At 41.4% G+C, this 15,527-nt stretch overlaps 1 protein-coding gene across 3 annotated transcripts in view; it reads left to right on the top strand.

Annotated features, from left to right (window-relative positions):
* Nucleotides 1-15,527, top strand: part of Nell1 (neural EGFL like 1) — an 822,199-nt gene that overhangs the window by 81,069 nt on the left and 725,603 nt on the right. For all 3 annotated transcript variants that reach the window (XM_048442384.3, XM_048442394.3, XM_085682700.2), the window contains one exon: nucleotides 2,690-2,840. In XM_048442384.3, the coding sequence (XP_048298341.2) occupies nucleotides 2,690-2,840 (151 nt within the window). The remainder of the gene's footprint in view (nucleotides 1-2,689; nucleotides 2,841-15,527) is intronic.

The raw sequence follows: 15,527 nt of genomic DNA on the forward strand, positions 1-15,527 counted from the left end.
TCTGACAGGAGTTTTCGAGGCAGCCTCTCCCAGTTTTATGGCTCCTAATTAACGAATAGAGAAGAACTAAAGAAAGCGGACAAACTCATCTCGGGAATGTATAATTTTTCCTGGCAATAAATCTAGATGAATTTATCAGGAGGATTTCCCTCAGTACTAATGATAAAAAAAATAGTTAATAAAATTTGTACAATTTCCTCTAGTTTGTGAAATAAATTGTTCCCATGTTAGTAAAATTAAAAGATGTCTCAGGAAGTGTGCAGGCATGATTGTGTAGATTTTAAGACTTTCTTATTTTTATGTGTATGTTTCTGTTTGGTCTACATGTATGTCTATACACTATGTGAACACAATGCTTATGGAAACCAGAAGTGGGCCTAGGGTCTCCTGGAACTGGAATTACAGACAGTTCTTAGCTGACATGTAGGTGCTGGAAATCAAACCCAGGAAGAACACCAAACGTCCTTAACCACTGAGCCACCCTCTCCAGATCCCACAGAAGTGCTCTTTACATGGCTGTCTCTTGTCTCAGTCTGTGGCAAGGAAGCCGTATGGCACTCAGTGATAACGCAGGTTGAGAGGTGAGTGGCAGGTGTGTGAGTTTCGGCTGCCGGCTGCCTCTGTGCCGGGACTCCCTGTTTTCTCCCATTTGTAGCCCAGACGTCTGCTGGAGAGACGGTGCACTTCTCCTCATGTGCCGCAGGGCTGGGTGAACCAGAAGCTAAGCTGGGCAGGCTGTGAGAGATCACCTTGTCTGTTCCCTCCATGCTCATGAGAAGACGGAGCTTCAGTCAACCATTCAAGGGCTTTTCTTTTTAGATATCGCTACTTAGTTTTGAAGATACATCCAGGTCGTAGTACAAGTTTGCAATGTACTTTACACAAATATTGGAGTTTCATGATCTGTACTGGTCCCCCTCACTTGGAGAAATAGCCAAATAATTATCACATGGTCAGAAAAGTAGAACAGGGTACAAGAAGATACCACCAAATATACTGCTAAGAATGATTCCTTTTATTTTTTGTTATAATACATTTGCATCATTTCCCCCTTCTCTGTCTTCACTCTAACACTTCTATAGACCCTGCCTTGCTATCGTTTAAATTCATGGTCACTTTTTTTCATATTTTTTTTAAAATCTAAAATTATTTTTTGAGAATTTCAAACATAAGTATTGTATTTACAATTTCCCATGTTTGCTCACAATCCTCTCAAATTCATGACGTCTTCAATTATTATTGTTGTTACACACACATACATGTAGGGGTGTGTGTGTGTGTGTGTGTGTGTGTGTGTGTGTATCTACCGAGTCCATTTAGTGTTGCTCAGTGTTCATGTGTTTAGGATTTACCACATGGGATTGGATAACCTAGCAGTGGCTCAACCCTGATTCTCCCTTTCTCAGAGCTATCGAGTTCCTAGAGCTCTTTATAAGGGATGGGGGAGCTTGTGAAGCTCCCCCCAACCACACTGACGTGTCAAACTGGTATTGTTATGCAGGTCTTGCTTAGGCAGCTGTATTATTGAGATTTTAAGGGTATAACATCCCTGTCATGTCTAGAGAACACTACCCAATGCAGGCATCCTGGTCCTCTGGCTAAAGATTAAAAGGGTCCAACAACTTTAAAAAATATTTATTTATTTTACACCCTGACTCCTCCCTCCTCTCCTCCCAGTCCCTTCCCACCATTTCCCCTCTGCCCCTCATTCATTCCTCTTCCATTTCTCATCCGTTTCTATTCATAAAATGGCAGGGCTCCCTTGGATTTTAGACAAAGAAACCAAAATCATACAATGCCATGTTTGCCAAACAACTTTCGACACTTGCATGTTCTCTTCTGCAGTGTCTTCCCCAGCTTCGGTCCTTCGGTGACCAGTTCTGACGCTGGGAGCTAAGTGTGGTGTGCGAAGTAGTGAGCTAATGCTTGAAGCGTCGTGATGAGGATGTCCCTGTCTCCGTGTGCTGATGCTGGAGACAGAGCCGCCTAGGCAGAAGCAGGAGTAACAGGGTTCATGACCTCTAGGCCCTGCAGAGTGGGTCTCAACCTTAGCGAATGTAAGGGGTTGTGTTCATAAGGAATGTAATCCATCACATGTTCGCAGAGTTCTTCCACGCACCGTGTGAGATCAGCAGCATGGACTGTCCTTGTTCTGTAAGCAAAGGCGGAGCTGTTGGCGTCGTTAGTGCTATATCTTTGTAGGTACGAGGCAAGGACAGATGCGTGTTGGAAGAAGGAAGCTGAGCCCACGAGGAACAAAGAATTTGAGGCTCACTCGTTATCCTTGGGTCCTGCCAGACCTGAGATTCTCTGATTCTCAGGACCCCCTTACCTGACAACCTCCAGCCTTATTTATAGCGGCTCAATCGATTTTTTTCAGGAGGCCAAATTGCTCACTATCCCATCAAAATTTATGTCATAAAACTACTGTCTGGCCTACTGTGACTTGTCAAAGTGACCAGTGGGCATGGTGACAGAGATAGCATTTCCGGGGTTTTTGTTGAATGAATGTAGCTGTGCGGGGTGATGAATTTGGCCAGAAAATGAAAGCTATTGACAGAAGAGGAGGAAAAAGCAAGCTGGGCTCTTAAGAGTTTCACTTGTAACTTCACCCCGTTTTCTTCTTCTTCCCATGCTCCTGTTTTCCACACCTCTCCTCTTCATCCTGCTTCTCCTTTTTGACCCCTAGATGTACAGAGAGAGATCCACTCGGCCCCTCATGTCAGCGAGAAGCTAATTCAGTTGTTCCGGAATAAGAGTGAATTCACCTTTTTGGCCACAGTGCAGCAGAAGCCGGCCACCTCAGGGGTGATACTGTCCATCCGGGAGCTGGAACACAGGTAGGAAACACTTTCTTATTTTAATTAATTCATTGGTTTTTTTTTTTTTTTTTTTTTTTTTTTTTTTGGAAAGAGTCTCATTACGTATCCTAGGCTGATTTGAAACTTTCTGTATAGACAGGATTACACTTCAACTTTTGGTGATCCTTCTGCCTCTGCCTTCTGTCCCGAGAATACAGGTGTGTGCCACCATAGCTTGTGGAGACAGATCTTGATATTTTGAAGACTCTATTTTGGAAGGAAAGGAGTATATAAGATACCTTGGGGGTGAAAACAGCCCCCTGAGGTCGAGTTTCTGCTGAACATATTAGTGGTAGAATTTACTTCCCAGTAAGAATTTATTTTGGGCAAAATGATTGTGTATTTATTCTTCAAAGATCACACGTGAGTCAGTCTTGTTATCTTCTAATTCACTTCATTTGTACAAAACCACAACCTATCTGGCATATTTAGGTCATCAGACTTGTTAATCAGCTGGATTTAACAGCTTTCTGTAGAGCCTCGATTGTGTGTTTCCATGGGAACTATACTTGACATCAGGATGTTGAGGTGACTATCCCTACACCTCTCCACATTCACTCTGAGGCCCAGAGAAGCTCGGAAGGAGCATGGACAAATGGGTACAAAGACACTCTGGATGCAGAGCTAGAAGCTTGTCTTGGAGGAGCCAAAGTGGGCAGGGCCAGTCCTATGTGGGGTTGGAGTAGCCGAGGAAGGCTCCAGAGGACATGATAGTTATATAAAGATGTGAATGTGGGAGGAAGGCTCAGTGTGTGCTTGCTGTCAAGCCTGACAACTTCAGTTGGGTCCCTGGTCCTCCCCGGTGGAAGGATCCCCAGCAAGTTCATACCTGTGGCATGCACAGAATACACACTTACAAAATTTAAAGAAGTGAGGTACTGTTTGACAGTCTGAACAGGAAGGAGATTCTTGGAACTGAAAAAGGATCAGGCTGGAAAGTAAAGAGAGAGGTGTAACAGAATTCCTGGGGAAGGAAATGGGAGTTTGGAGTACTCCATGAGAAGTATGAGGAGGAGCTGGGGACTGCGAAAACTCAATGCCATATGGAGACCTTAAATGTGAGCTTCCATAGGTATGAGTTCTAGGTTTAAGAACACCCATGCTGCCCTCAATGGGATGTCTCCATCAAATCCCTCCATCCAGGGCTCAGGGAACCCTGTGGAAGAGGCAGAGTGTAAGAGCCAGAGGGGATGGATGTCACATGAAGGGGCTTGCTTGTTGAGATTTTCTGTCCTGCCCGGTTCCGACAGCTGTTTAGCCCCAAAGAAAATCACACAGAGGTCTCCATAAGTTATAAAGCTGATTGGCCCGTTAGGTCAGGCTACTTATTAGCTCTTGTAGCTTATATTAACCCATTATTCTGATCTATGTTAGCCATGTGGCTCAGTACCTTTTTCAATGGGGCGGATCACATCCTGCTGCTTTGGTGATCTGGGCAGGAGTGGGAAGAATCAACTTCCTCCTTCCCAGAATTCTCCTGTTCTCACTGCATCCTTTCTACTTCCTGTCTGGTTTTCCCACCTTCCTGCCTGGCCAATCAGTGTTTATTTAAAACATGATTGACAGATTACAGACAATTCTCCCTCTCCAGATGGAGAACACCAAGGATAAAGGCCTTATAAAGCAATTGGATTGACCACAGATGAACTCAGAGACTGAGGCAGCATGCTCTGTACCTGATGGGGTCCTAGAGCTGAGAGGAGGAGTGGACACATGCCCCATCCCTAACCCAGAAATGTCTCCAATTGATAACCACTTGTAAACAAAAATTTAATTTTCTCTGAGGGAGTCTCACTGGCGAAACAACCTCCTCGTAAGTCTAGGCTGCATGTCCACAGTAGATGGCCAACAGAAAATGAACTCAGTGACATGTTTGGAGGCTCCATGTCTCATAATGCCATGTCAGGGCTTTAAAAAATTTATATATAATATTATACACGCACACATAGAATTTTTCTCTTTGTTTTATAATCTATAAATCCTTTGTATATAGTATAACTTCTAGTTTAGTGTTTTGATGGGGTTCCTGAATGTGTGAACAAGTGGGTGTCTGTCTGTATCTGTTTCATGTACATTTTCGTGGGCTCTTTTCCTTCTGTTTGTCTTGTTCTAGTCTGTCATGTTAGTTTTGGTTTTTTAATCTTGTCATATTTTATTATTATTCCTTAGAAACCCATTTGTTTTCTAATGAGAGACAAAAGGGGGTGTGAATCCAGATGAGAGGGGAGGTGGGGAGAACCTGGGAGGATCAGACGGTGGAGAAACCATAATTAGGATGATTTTTAGTGAAGCGAGGGGAGAATGCTCATTGCTTTCATGATGTTTAATCCCTTCCAAAGGTGACTTTAAGTCTGAGGAAGTTCCAGGTAATGCTGACTAGGAAAGCCAAACATTAAAAAATGTTAGTAGAAACTCCATCCCTCTTGCCCCATTGAAAATATTTCTGAAAAGACTTTTCTCCAAGGATGGTTGCAGAGGTGAGGAGATTAGGGCATTCAGCTTCTTTATTTCTGCGGGGAGCGGAAGGCAGTGTTAAGAACAACGTGGCTGAAGCGTGCCATGTTTTCTTGTGCATGTGTGGTAATTGTAGGATCAACAGTCTAACATTAAGAAATTCTTATTTTAGTTATTTAATTTTTTAATAATATAGAATTTTAATTTTATTAATTCTGTGAGAATTTCATTAAAATATCTTGACCATATCCATCCCAGTTCTTCCTTATACCCTCTTTGTGTCCATATATATATATGTATATACATATGTACACATATACATTATATTTCTCCGTTCTTCTTCTTCCCTCTAATCCCTCTCATACTCCACCCACTTCTTCCCCTTGAAATCTTGACCTCTTTTCTTTTAATTGCTATTCTCTCTCTCTCTCTCTCTCTCTCTCTCTCTCTCTCTCTCTCCCTCATTCTCTCTCACTCTCTTTGACACACACACTCACACTAAATATATAAATACAACCTGCTTAAACCATTTAGCGTTTCTTAGATGTTGAAGTATTAATCTTATCAATAAAAAATCAGGAGTCATATATAAGGTTAAACCTGAAAGACCAGAGAAACAGCCACCAGCTGTTTCCTACCTGTTCCCTTCTTCCATCCAGAAGGGCTGAGATCCTCTCTCTGTCCCGCCTTTCTGCTTCCTGTGTCCTCTCTGTCTACAGTCCTCTAAACCTCTATGGTTAATTTTGATCAGCTAGTGACTGGTCCCCACCCTCTGACTCCAAGCAAACTTTATTTGTCAGAACATGAGCGAAATATCACATAACAATATGTGTTGGTATCAGATAACCAATCAGGGAGCTCATACTTAGGGAAGACCATTTCTCCAACTCTCAGCACTTTCTCTTCTTTTTTTCGGAAAATTCTCTGCTTAGATTTTTTTTAAGAGTGTCATTTTTGGACTATTTTAGAATTCTTTATATATTCAGGAATCATATAGATTGAGAATTTTGTATAACATCTTTATATTGTTATCTGAACTATAAAATATATTGTTTTTTATATATACTATATTCTACAATATTAATTCTATCAGTTCATGAGCATGGATATTTTTCTGGTTTCTGGTTTTTTTATTTCTTTCTTCCGAAGTTTAAAGTTTTTATTGTAGAGGTCTTCCATCTCCTTTGCTAGGCTTATTCCTCCATATTTGATTTCTTTGAGGCTAGTCTGAATGGGAGCGTGTCCAAGATCTCTTTCTCACTGGTGTTCGTTGTTGGTGTATGGACAAGCTATTGATTTTTGTAAGTCCATTCTGTATCCTGCCATCTTGCAGAAGCATCCTTGACCTCTGACTCTTTGCATCATTCCCTTCCTTCTTCCATGATGTTTCTTGAGCCTTCAGTGTAGGGGTTATGTTGTGGATACATCAAGCGGGGACACAGTCACTTGTTCTTTGTGTTTTGACCAGTTGTGGCTCTTCTGTGGTGATCTCCACCTGTTGCAGAAGGAGGCATCTTTACTCGAGGTCAAGCAACACGTATTAGGCGAAGCTACTTTTCAAGTGTGTCCGGAGCGAAGCCTGAGAGGATGGACGGATCTGAGTGTGGGGTTTGTGTGAGTGATTACAGTGTCTGGGGAGGCCAGAAGACGGTATTGGATTCTCTGGAGCTATAGTTGCAGGCAGTTGGAAGCTCCTGATGTGGGTGCTGGGAACTGAACCTGGGTCCTTAGGAAGAGCAGCAGATGTGTTTCCCCAGCTCCAGCAGCTGTTCTGTCAGTTTTAGTGGTTACGCTTGTTCTCAGCCTCAGGAGGTTTGCGGTGTCCTCTTGATTCCTTTGGATGACTTTTTTTCCATGTTATGGACAATAGCTAAGTCCACACAAGGTGACTTGTGTGTCTGTGAGAGATGTGGTTGATTCCAAGGTGCATTGTGTGCTCAAGTTTTGGCATCAGACCGAGTCTCAGCTTTCTGAGCACAAAAAGGCTGAGTCCCTCCTTGTCCCTCTCTGACTTGATGGGGTGGGAAGGTCAGAGTCTCCTTGGTAGCAGAGACAAACAAATGCCAACGACTGGATCGAAGTCTTCAGCTGCTTGTCAACAAACACAGAGCAGAGCTTCCCAACGGGTAAGAAGCATGTGGACTGGGATTTCAGAGCTGATCTGGCAGGGCTGGTGTTCCAGCTTTGTGATGGCAGCCACTGTGTGTCTGAAGAGCTGCTTCCCTGTCCTTAGGGTGCAGGCAAGAGTCTAAGTATCACAATTGTCCTAGAACCACAACGGACAAAGGGTTCTTCAGTGCTGTCTTTCTTCTCATGGGAGTCCACCATCATTTCCAGCAGAAATAGGACGTCTCAGGTATTGACTAAACAAGACAAGTACGAAGGACTAGACAAGAGATCCCCCTGTGGATTTTTAGGGTTTCCTCTACCACATTTGCTTAGTGTATGCAAAGCAAACAAGGATGGATCGACAAGCAACTTTTTACTGCAGTGGCCATGGGGAATGCTGAAGACCTGATTTCTATCCTTAAAAAAATCAAAATCTACCCGAGAGACTCAGCATATGATAAAACTGAGAAGTAAATATAATACTGAATATTTAGGAATGACTTGCCCAGTAGTCTCCCCAAAGGATTATTTTCCATTGTCTGTTCCTCCTGGTGAGTTTGCTTCTCTTTGTTTTATAGCTTTCAGGTGTGCTGTTAAGCCACTAGTGAGAGATTCCTTCACGTTCCTTACGTAGGCACTTAGTGCTATGAACTTTCCTCTTAGCACTGCTTTCAAAGTGTCCCATAAATTTGGGTATGTTGTGATGTCATTTTCATTCAATTCTAGGAAGTCTTCAATTTCTTTCTTTATTTCTTCCTCGACACAGGGATGATTGAGTTGAGCATTGTTCAATTTTCATGAATTTGTAGGCTTTCTGCAACTAGTGGTGTTGTTGAATTCTAACTTTAAGTCATAGTGATTTGATAAGATACAGCTTATTCCATTTTTTTTGTATGTGTTGAGGTTTGCTTTGTTACCAAGTATGTGGTCAATTTTTGAGAAGGTTTTATGAGGTGCTGAAAGGAAGGTATATTATTTTGTGTTTGGGTAGAAAAACCGGGACATTTTAAATATGGCATTTTTAGAGTTTATATATCTATATACTATATTTTGGTCATAGTTACTTCCAGACCTCCTAATGAGCGGATCATTGGGGGGCAAGTCAGACACTATGTTCCTTCTACGGTTCCTACTTATATGACCCTAGTGGTATTACTTCTGTGGATTAACTAGCTAGGTTGCTATAACTGGGATATAATGGGCATCATTAAATTCTTAGTTTTCATTTTCATTATGTGACTTTTAATTTATTCACAAAGTTGTGCGTTGATCACACAGTATTTCCAGAAACTCCCACCCCACAAAGTAATCCCACATCACTCAGCTGTCATTCTCAGTCCCCTCTGACGCTCTCCCATCCCCATGTCTACTTCTACCTATAGATTCGTCTATTCAGATCATTGCATAAAACAAAGCCATATTCTGCACAGTCCCTGAGTGGGTATATTTGCTTAGAACAGTTTCTAAAGTTCATTCAAGTGGTAGTTTGTGTCAGTAATTCATTCATTTTTTTTAGTGCAGTGTTTGAAGTTAGCAGTTTTTATTTGTCCATTCATTGGGGCACCTGAACCAGCTCTTCTGAATGCTGCTGCTGTGAATGTTCTCATGGAAGATTTATCTTTTTATTGTGCAGGATTTACATCTAGAAGTGGACATCTAGGTGGGGATTGTGTTCACCTTCATGAGAAGGTCAAACACTGTGGCTAAGAGCAGCTAAGTGCACTGGCTGCTCCTCCAGAGGACCAGGATTTGATTCCCTGAGCCCACATAGTGACCCATGACTCTATGTAACCCCCGTTCCAGGGGATCTAATGCTGTCTTCTGATCTCCCTGGGCAGCACAGACATGGCGTGTGTGTGTGTGTGTGTGTGTGTGTGTGTGTGTGTGTGTATGCAGGCAAAACATTCACATATACAAGCAAAATTCCTTTTGAAAAAGTGGCGGCATGCTTTACATCCCCGCCAGCAGTGTATGGCGGTTGCAACTTTTCTGTCTCCTTGTCCAAACTGGTGATTATCCTTGTCTTTGTAGCCATCTGAATGGACACGTCATGTCCTCTGTGGTGTTTTAGAACCACATTTGCCCGACAGTAAATGATGTTGACTTTCCTTTTATGCTCTGATTGGCCATTTTCGTCTCTTCAGAGAGAAGTCTGTTTGGATCACTCGCTCAATTCTAATTGGGTCGTTTGTCTTTTTATAATTGATTTGTTATCGGTCTTTATTGTTGGAGATACAAATCTCTATCAGACATATGACATTTTTTCTCCCTCACTTTGTGGGATGCCTTTTCATTTCTTTGTTGGTATCTTTGAGGCAAAGAATTTTAAAGTTTGATGATGGCCAGTTTTTTATTATTATTATTATTGTTTGTACCCAGAAAGTGCAGCCTGAACCAAGAGCACTTAGACTCACTTTCAGGATTTCTTTAGAAGATTTTTGTAGGTTTAGCTCTTACGTTTAGCTCTTTGGTGTTTTAAATGTTTTCATTAGCATATGTTAATTATATGTAATGGTGGGTTTAACTGAGATATTTTTATACACATACATAATACATTTCAATTATATCCACCCCTTTAATCTTTCTTTTGGCTTCCCCTCACTTCTGTTAACCCCTTCTCTTCCCAAACACCCCACCCTATATGTCCGTCTTTAATTTTGCGACCCAATAAATTAACTAGGATCTTTTTTATAGGAGTGTGGGTGAAAGTTCACAGGATCATGCGCACCTGACCATGGTAACAGCAGAAAGTGTTTCCTCCCACAGAGACAGCTGACCCAAACTCAGGAGCGATCACCGACTCTAGACAGACAGCTGGGGAGACTGCGTGGGGCCAAATGAGGCCTTCTACATGTGGGTGACAGTTGTGTGGCTTGGTCTGTTTGTGGGGACCCTGGCAATGGGACCAGGATCTATCCCTAGTGCATTAGCGGGCCTTTTGGAGCCCTTCCCTATGGTGGACTGCCTTACTCAGCCTGAATGCAGTGGGAGGGACTTGGCCCTGCCTCAACTTAATGTGCCAGGCTTTGTTGACTCCCCATGGGAGGCCTTCCCCTTTCTAAGGAGTGGATGCAGGGGATGAGTTGGGTGGAGCTGAGGGAGGTGGAACTGTGGTTGGTACATAAGATGAATAAAAAGTTAAAAAAGAAAGGGTTTCTTCCTGTTCTATTTTGCATATATTTTGAGTTAAATTTTGCTGATGGTGGATGATGGGAGTCTGACTTCATGCTTTGCTCTGGGATGTCAGTTGTCCAATGTCATTTGTGACCTTCTCCCCACCCCAGTGAACTGCTTTAGTTTCCCTGTTAATAAATTCATCACAGCCTCTCACCTTTCCGTAGAAATGTTCCCCACGGCAATAATGTCCTGATTGTTGCAGCTTTGCTCTAAGTTTGGTAGCTAGAGGGTGAAGAACCAACACTATGCCTCTTTCCAGGATTGCTTGGTTCTTCTCCTCTCCTTGAATGTGCCTGTGTGCACGAGGACTAGCCTGAGACTTTCTGCAAGACAGTCGCCTGAGACTTTGATAAGGATTATGTTTAACTTGTGAATCAATTCTGGCTTGTCTTGCTATCATGGCAATATCAGCCAATTGAGTCAAGCATATGAGGTAGTTTTTAAAAGTCTTCTTTGTTAATTTCAAGATTTTAAAAAAATTTTAAAATAACTTTCAGAGTATCAGTTTTTCCTGATTTTTAAAAAATTTATTCCTAAGTAATTTTTAAAAATGGGTTTATTTATTTTTATTTAGCATGTATGAATGTCTTGACTGACTGTATGTTTCTGCACCACATTTGTTTGGTGCCTATGGAGGCCAGATCCCCAGGAACTGAAGATACAGATGGTTGTTAAGTACCATTTGGGGGCTGGGAGTTGAACCCAGTGCTTTGACTGCTGAGCTATCCCTCCTGCCCCTGAAGTATTTTTTGATACTATTGTGAATGGAGTTGTTTTTGGAATTTAATATTATGGTTATTCATGGCCTTTATATGATAAAATAGATTTTATATATTAATCTTAAAAGATTATTTGTTATTTATGTTGGTCTGTTTCCAGTTTCTCTAGATGAGATCATATTGTGTACAAATGGTTTTGTCTTCTTCCTGTCCTAACTAGATACCTTTTATTATTTATTTATTTATTTTTAAAGATTTATTTATATGTATACAGTATTCTCAGTATTCTGCCTCCATGTATGCCTGCAAGCCAGAAGAGGGCACCAGATCTCAATACAGATGGTTGTGAGCCACTATGTGGTTGCTGGGAATTGAACTCAGGATCTTTGGAAGAGCAGGCAGTGCTCTTAATCACTGAGCCATCTCTCCATCCCCCTAGGTACCTTTTATTTTGTTCTCCTGTCTAGTTTCTTTGGTTGGAGCTTTCAACCACAATATGAACTAGGAATCACAACACATTATTACTGTAGTGACTATTATTACTGATTATAGCTTTCCATTTCTACCATGGAGCTTGCCAACTCTGGTGTTTGCAGCTGCTCTGCAACTAGGTTGAAGGTTCTTCTGAGAGTGTCCTCAGTCAGGTTGAAGAGCTTGCCTTCTGCCTCCTCATACAAAGTGCTGTGATTACAAAGGGTACTGATAATTTTCACATTCTCTCTCTGTATCTATTGAGACGATCAGCAGTTTATATTGAAGGGGTGGATTCCATGAATTGAGTTGAACTTCTTATGTACATCCTGGGCTGGCCATTTGCCTTAGTCAGTGTTCGGTTGCTGTGAAGAGACACCATGACCATGGAAACTCTTGTAAAATAAAGCATTTAACTGGAGCTGGCTTCTAATTTGGAGATTTAGTCCGTCTTCATCATGGCAGGGAGCCTGGCAGCAGACAGGCAGATATGGTGCTGGAGAGGGAGCTCAGAGTTCTGTCATTGGGATGGCAGGCAGTAGGAAGGGAGTGACAGTGGACCTGGCTTGAGCATCAGAAAACCCAAACCTCACCCCCAGTGACACACTTCCTTCCACAAGGCCACATCTACTCCAAGAAGGCCACACCTCTAATCCATCTCAAGTAGTGCCACTTCCTGATGAGCAAGCATTTAAATCTATGAGCCTATAGGGTCACTGATGTTCACACCACCCCACCACTCTGTTAGACCACCTGTGTGAGAACTCATGCGAGAAGGAACTGATTCTCCCTGTCTTGGCATCCGTTGGCTATCAAGTGAAATTTACTGGACATGTTGGCATGTCAACTGGTAGTTCCTTATGCCAATATTGTTCCGGTTAATGCATTGTTGAGATTTCATGGGAAATACTTATTATTTATGTGTGTGCATGTATGTGTGTGTGCGTGTGCATGCACATGCATGTGAATATATTTATGTACCCATTATGGTACACACTTATGGAGGTTGGAGGACAGATTGTGGCAGTTGGTTCTCTCCCTCTACCATGTGTATTTTGGTGTCAAACTCATGCTGTCAGGCTTGACAGTGCCTTTACCTGCTGAGCCATCTTTCTAGCCTCAGGTTGAGTTTTGAATGCTTTCTCAGTTTGCATAGCGAGTTGGTTATGATGTAATCCATCTTCTGTATAATTGGATGTGATTTACTTGATTTGTTGAGTACAGTGTTGAAGACTTTTTATAACTATATTCATAAGAGAGACATTGTTCTGGAATATTTGAATATTTTTATTTTAGTTTTCAAAATAGAGTTTTAGCTGATTTTTAAAGCTGTTTGGAGTGTTTTCTAAAAGGAAAACATTCACTGATTGTAAGCCATATGTTAAGCATTTGATTTTTTAAAATAACTCCCTTTGATTTGTTTTGCTATAAGATTTTATACTTTTAAAATATCAACAATTCTTTATCTTAAATTCCAACATTTATGTTTATACTAGCATTTTAAAATAATATTGTCCTAAATCCACTACAGTGAGCAATAAATAAGCAGATTAAATATCACGATTAAAGTCAGAAAGAAGAAAGAGAGCAGCACCTTTTCTTAGGATTTTTATCATGTTCTTTTTATTTGATTAATATAATTCCTAGTAATAATTTTTTATTTGTATATGTATGTAGTTAGGATGTAAAGGAAATTTAATTTTATTTCTGATTTACAAAGGCCAAAAGCAATCATCCGTAACTGTTAAATTGTATTACAAATCTTCTCAGCATCTCTTTTGAAGTATTTTAATATTTCCCTTGTTACCTATTAACACAGTGATATGAATTGGACCTTTTTAAATTTATTTTTTTTATATGTATGAGTGTTGTCTGCATGTGATTGTGTACCAGACACATCATGCCCCAAAACCACAGAGGCCAGAAAAAGGACATCAGATCCCCTGGAACTAAAGTTACAAATGGTTGTGAGCTGCCACGTGGTTCTGTAGTGTTGGGAATCAAACCTGCTTCATGTGCAACAGCATCCAGTGCCCTTAACTGCTGAGCCATCTCTCCAACTCTTGTTGAACTATTCTTGAACCATTTCAATAAGCTTACAGAGACTGGTGTTTTCATTTTTGATTTTTGTATAATCTAATGGAATTAGTAGAAATTGATTAAAATAGCAATAGTCACTACAATCATTGTCTTTTAAAGATTTATTTATTTTTATGTGTATAGCAGTTTTGCCTGTACCATGTGTGTGTTAGGTGCCTGTGTAGGTCAGAAGAGTTGTCAGATCCCCTGGAACTGAAGTTACAGACAGTTGTGAGTTGCCACGTGTGTGCTGGGAACTGAACCCAGGTTTAGAGTTGCTAGTGCTCTTAGATGCTTATCCATCGCTCCATCCCCACTACAACCATTTTAAAGACCCGACTTTGAAATAGGCATTTCTCTAAATACTTTGGTCTCAATCCAGTAGACAGATGTATGTTTAACTTGTTGTTTAGTGAGATACAGGTTTTTCTGTCTATATGAATGAATCCAAGTCTTTTTAAAATTAATCTCCCAGACTCTGGCAGTCATTATTTATTGTAAAACATTGTGTGCATATGTGTGTACCTGTGTGCTTAGGTGTGTGCACATGTGCCCAGTTAGTCTCAGGGGATCTAACACCCTCTGGTTAGATGGAGTTCCAGGCAGTTGTGAGCAGCCCCGCATGCATGATGGCAGCATCATTTGTTTCTCTGGCAAGAGCAGCAAGCACTCTGAACTGCTGAGCCTTCTCTCCATCCCCCAGATCAAATTTTTAGATTCCACATACCAGCGAGGTCATGTGGCTTTGCTCTCTACACCTGGTTTATTCCTGGACACCATGTCTTCTGTATGTACTCACTGCTGTTGACGGTGAGAGGGTTTTATTCGTTTCTAAGATTTTCTAGGATTTCCTTACTCGTATTCCATTTTTATTCTACACAGTGGCCACAATTTTTATTTTTCCTCTTTTTTTTGTTCGCTCACCCACTGATAGGCACTGCTATAGCTAATCTTGGTTGTCGGCTTGACACCAGCGGGAAGAGAGAATCTCAATTAAAGAACTGTCTTCATCACATTGACCTTGGTTGGCACTTTCCTGATTGCAAATTGATGAAGAAGTGCCCAGTCCCCTGTGGGTGGTAGGCCTGGGCTGCGCAGAAAGGTAACTGAATGTGTGTTTCAGAACAAGCCAGCTATTGCTTTGATTCAACTCTGTGATTCGAGTTCTTGCCCTCTGTGAGTTTCTGCCATGACTTCACTCTAGGAGGGACTATAAACTGTAAGCCCAAACCCTTTCCTTTCCAAAGGAAATGTTGCTCTTGGCCACATTTATATCAACAGCAGATGGCAAACCAGGCCAGACCCTGAGCTTGATTTCTTATCTCGACCCATGAGAGATAATGCTGCAGAGACCGTGGGAGTTGGAAGCAGCCTGTGTTTTCTTCTGGTGTTCTCATGGTTTCAGACATTTTTGTTTTGAACCCCTTTTCGAGATAATACTCTTAATATTGTAGAAGATAAAGTCTATGCTCCCCAAAAATACGTTGAAGAGATTGTTGCTATCTCCCACCCCTGTGTTTTCCCAGAATCTTTGTTGGATCAGTTGACTGTGAAGAATGGATTGATCTATCTGTTCCTTATCCTACCCTGTTGGTCTATGTGTGTGTTTTTATGTCCTTACCACACTACTTGGTCTTTGTAACTTTCCATTGTATTT

Source organism: Myodes glareolus, chromosome 24, assembly GCF_982192425.1.
Source record: "Myodes glareolus chromosome 24, mMyoGla1.1, whole genome shotgun sequence".
Classification (NCBI taxonomy): domain Eukaryota; kingdom Metazoa; phylum Chordata; class Mammalia; order Rodentia; family Cricetidae; genus Myodes; species Myodes glareolus.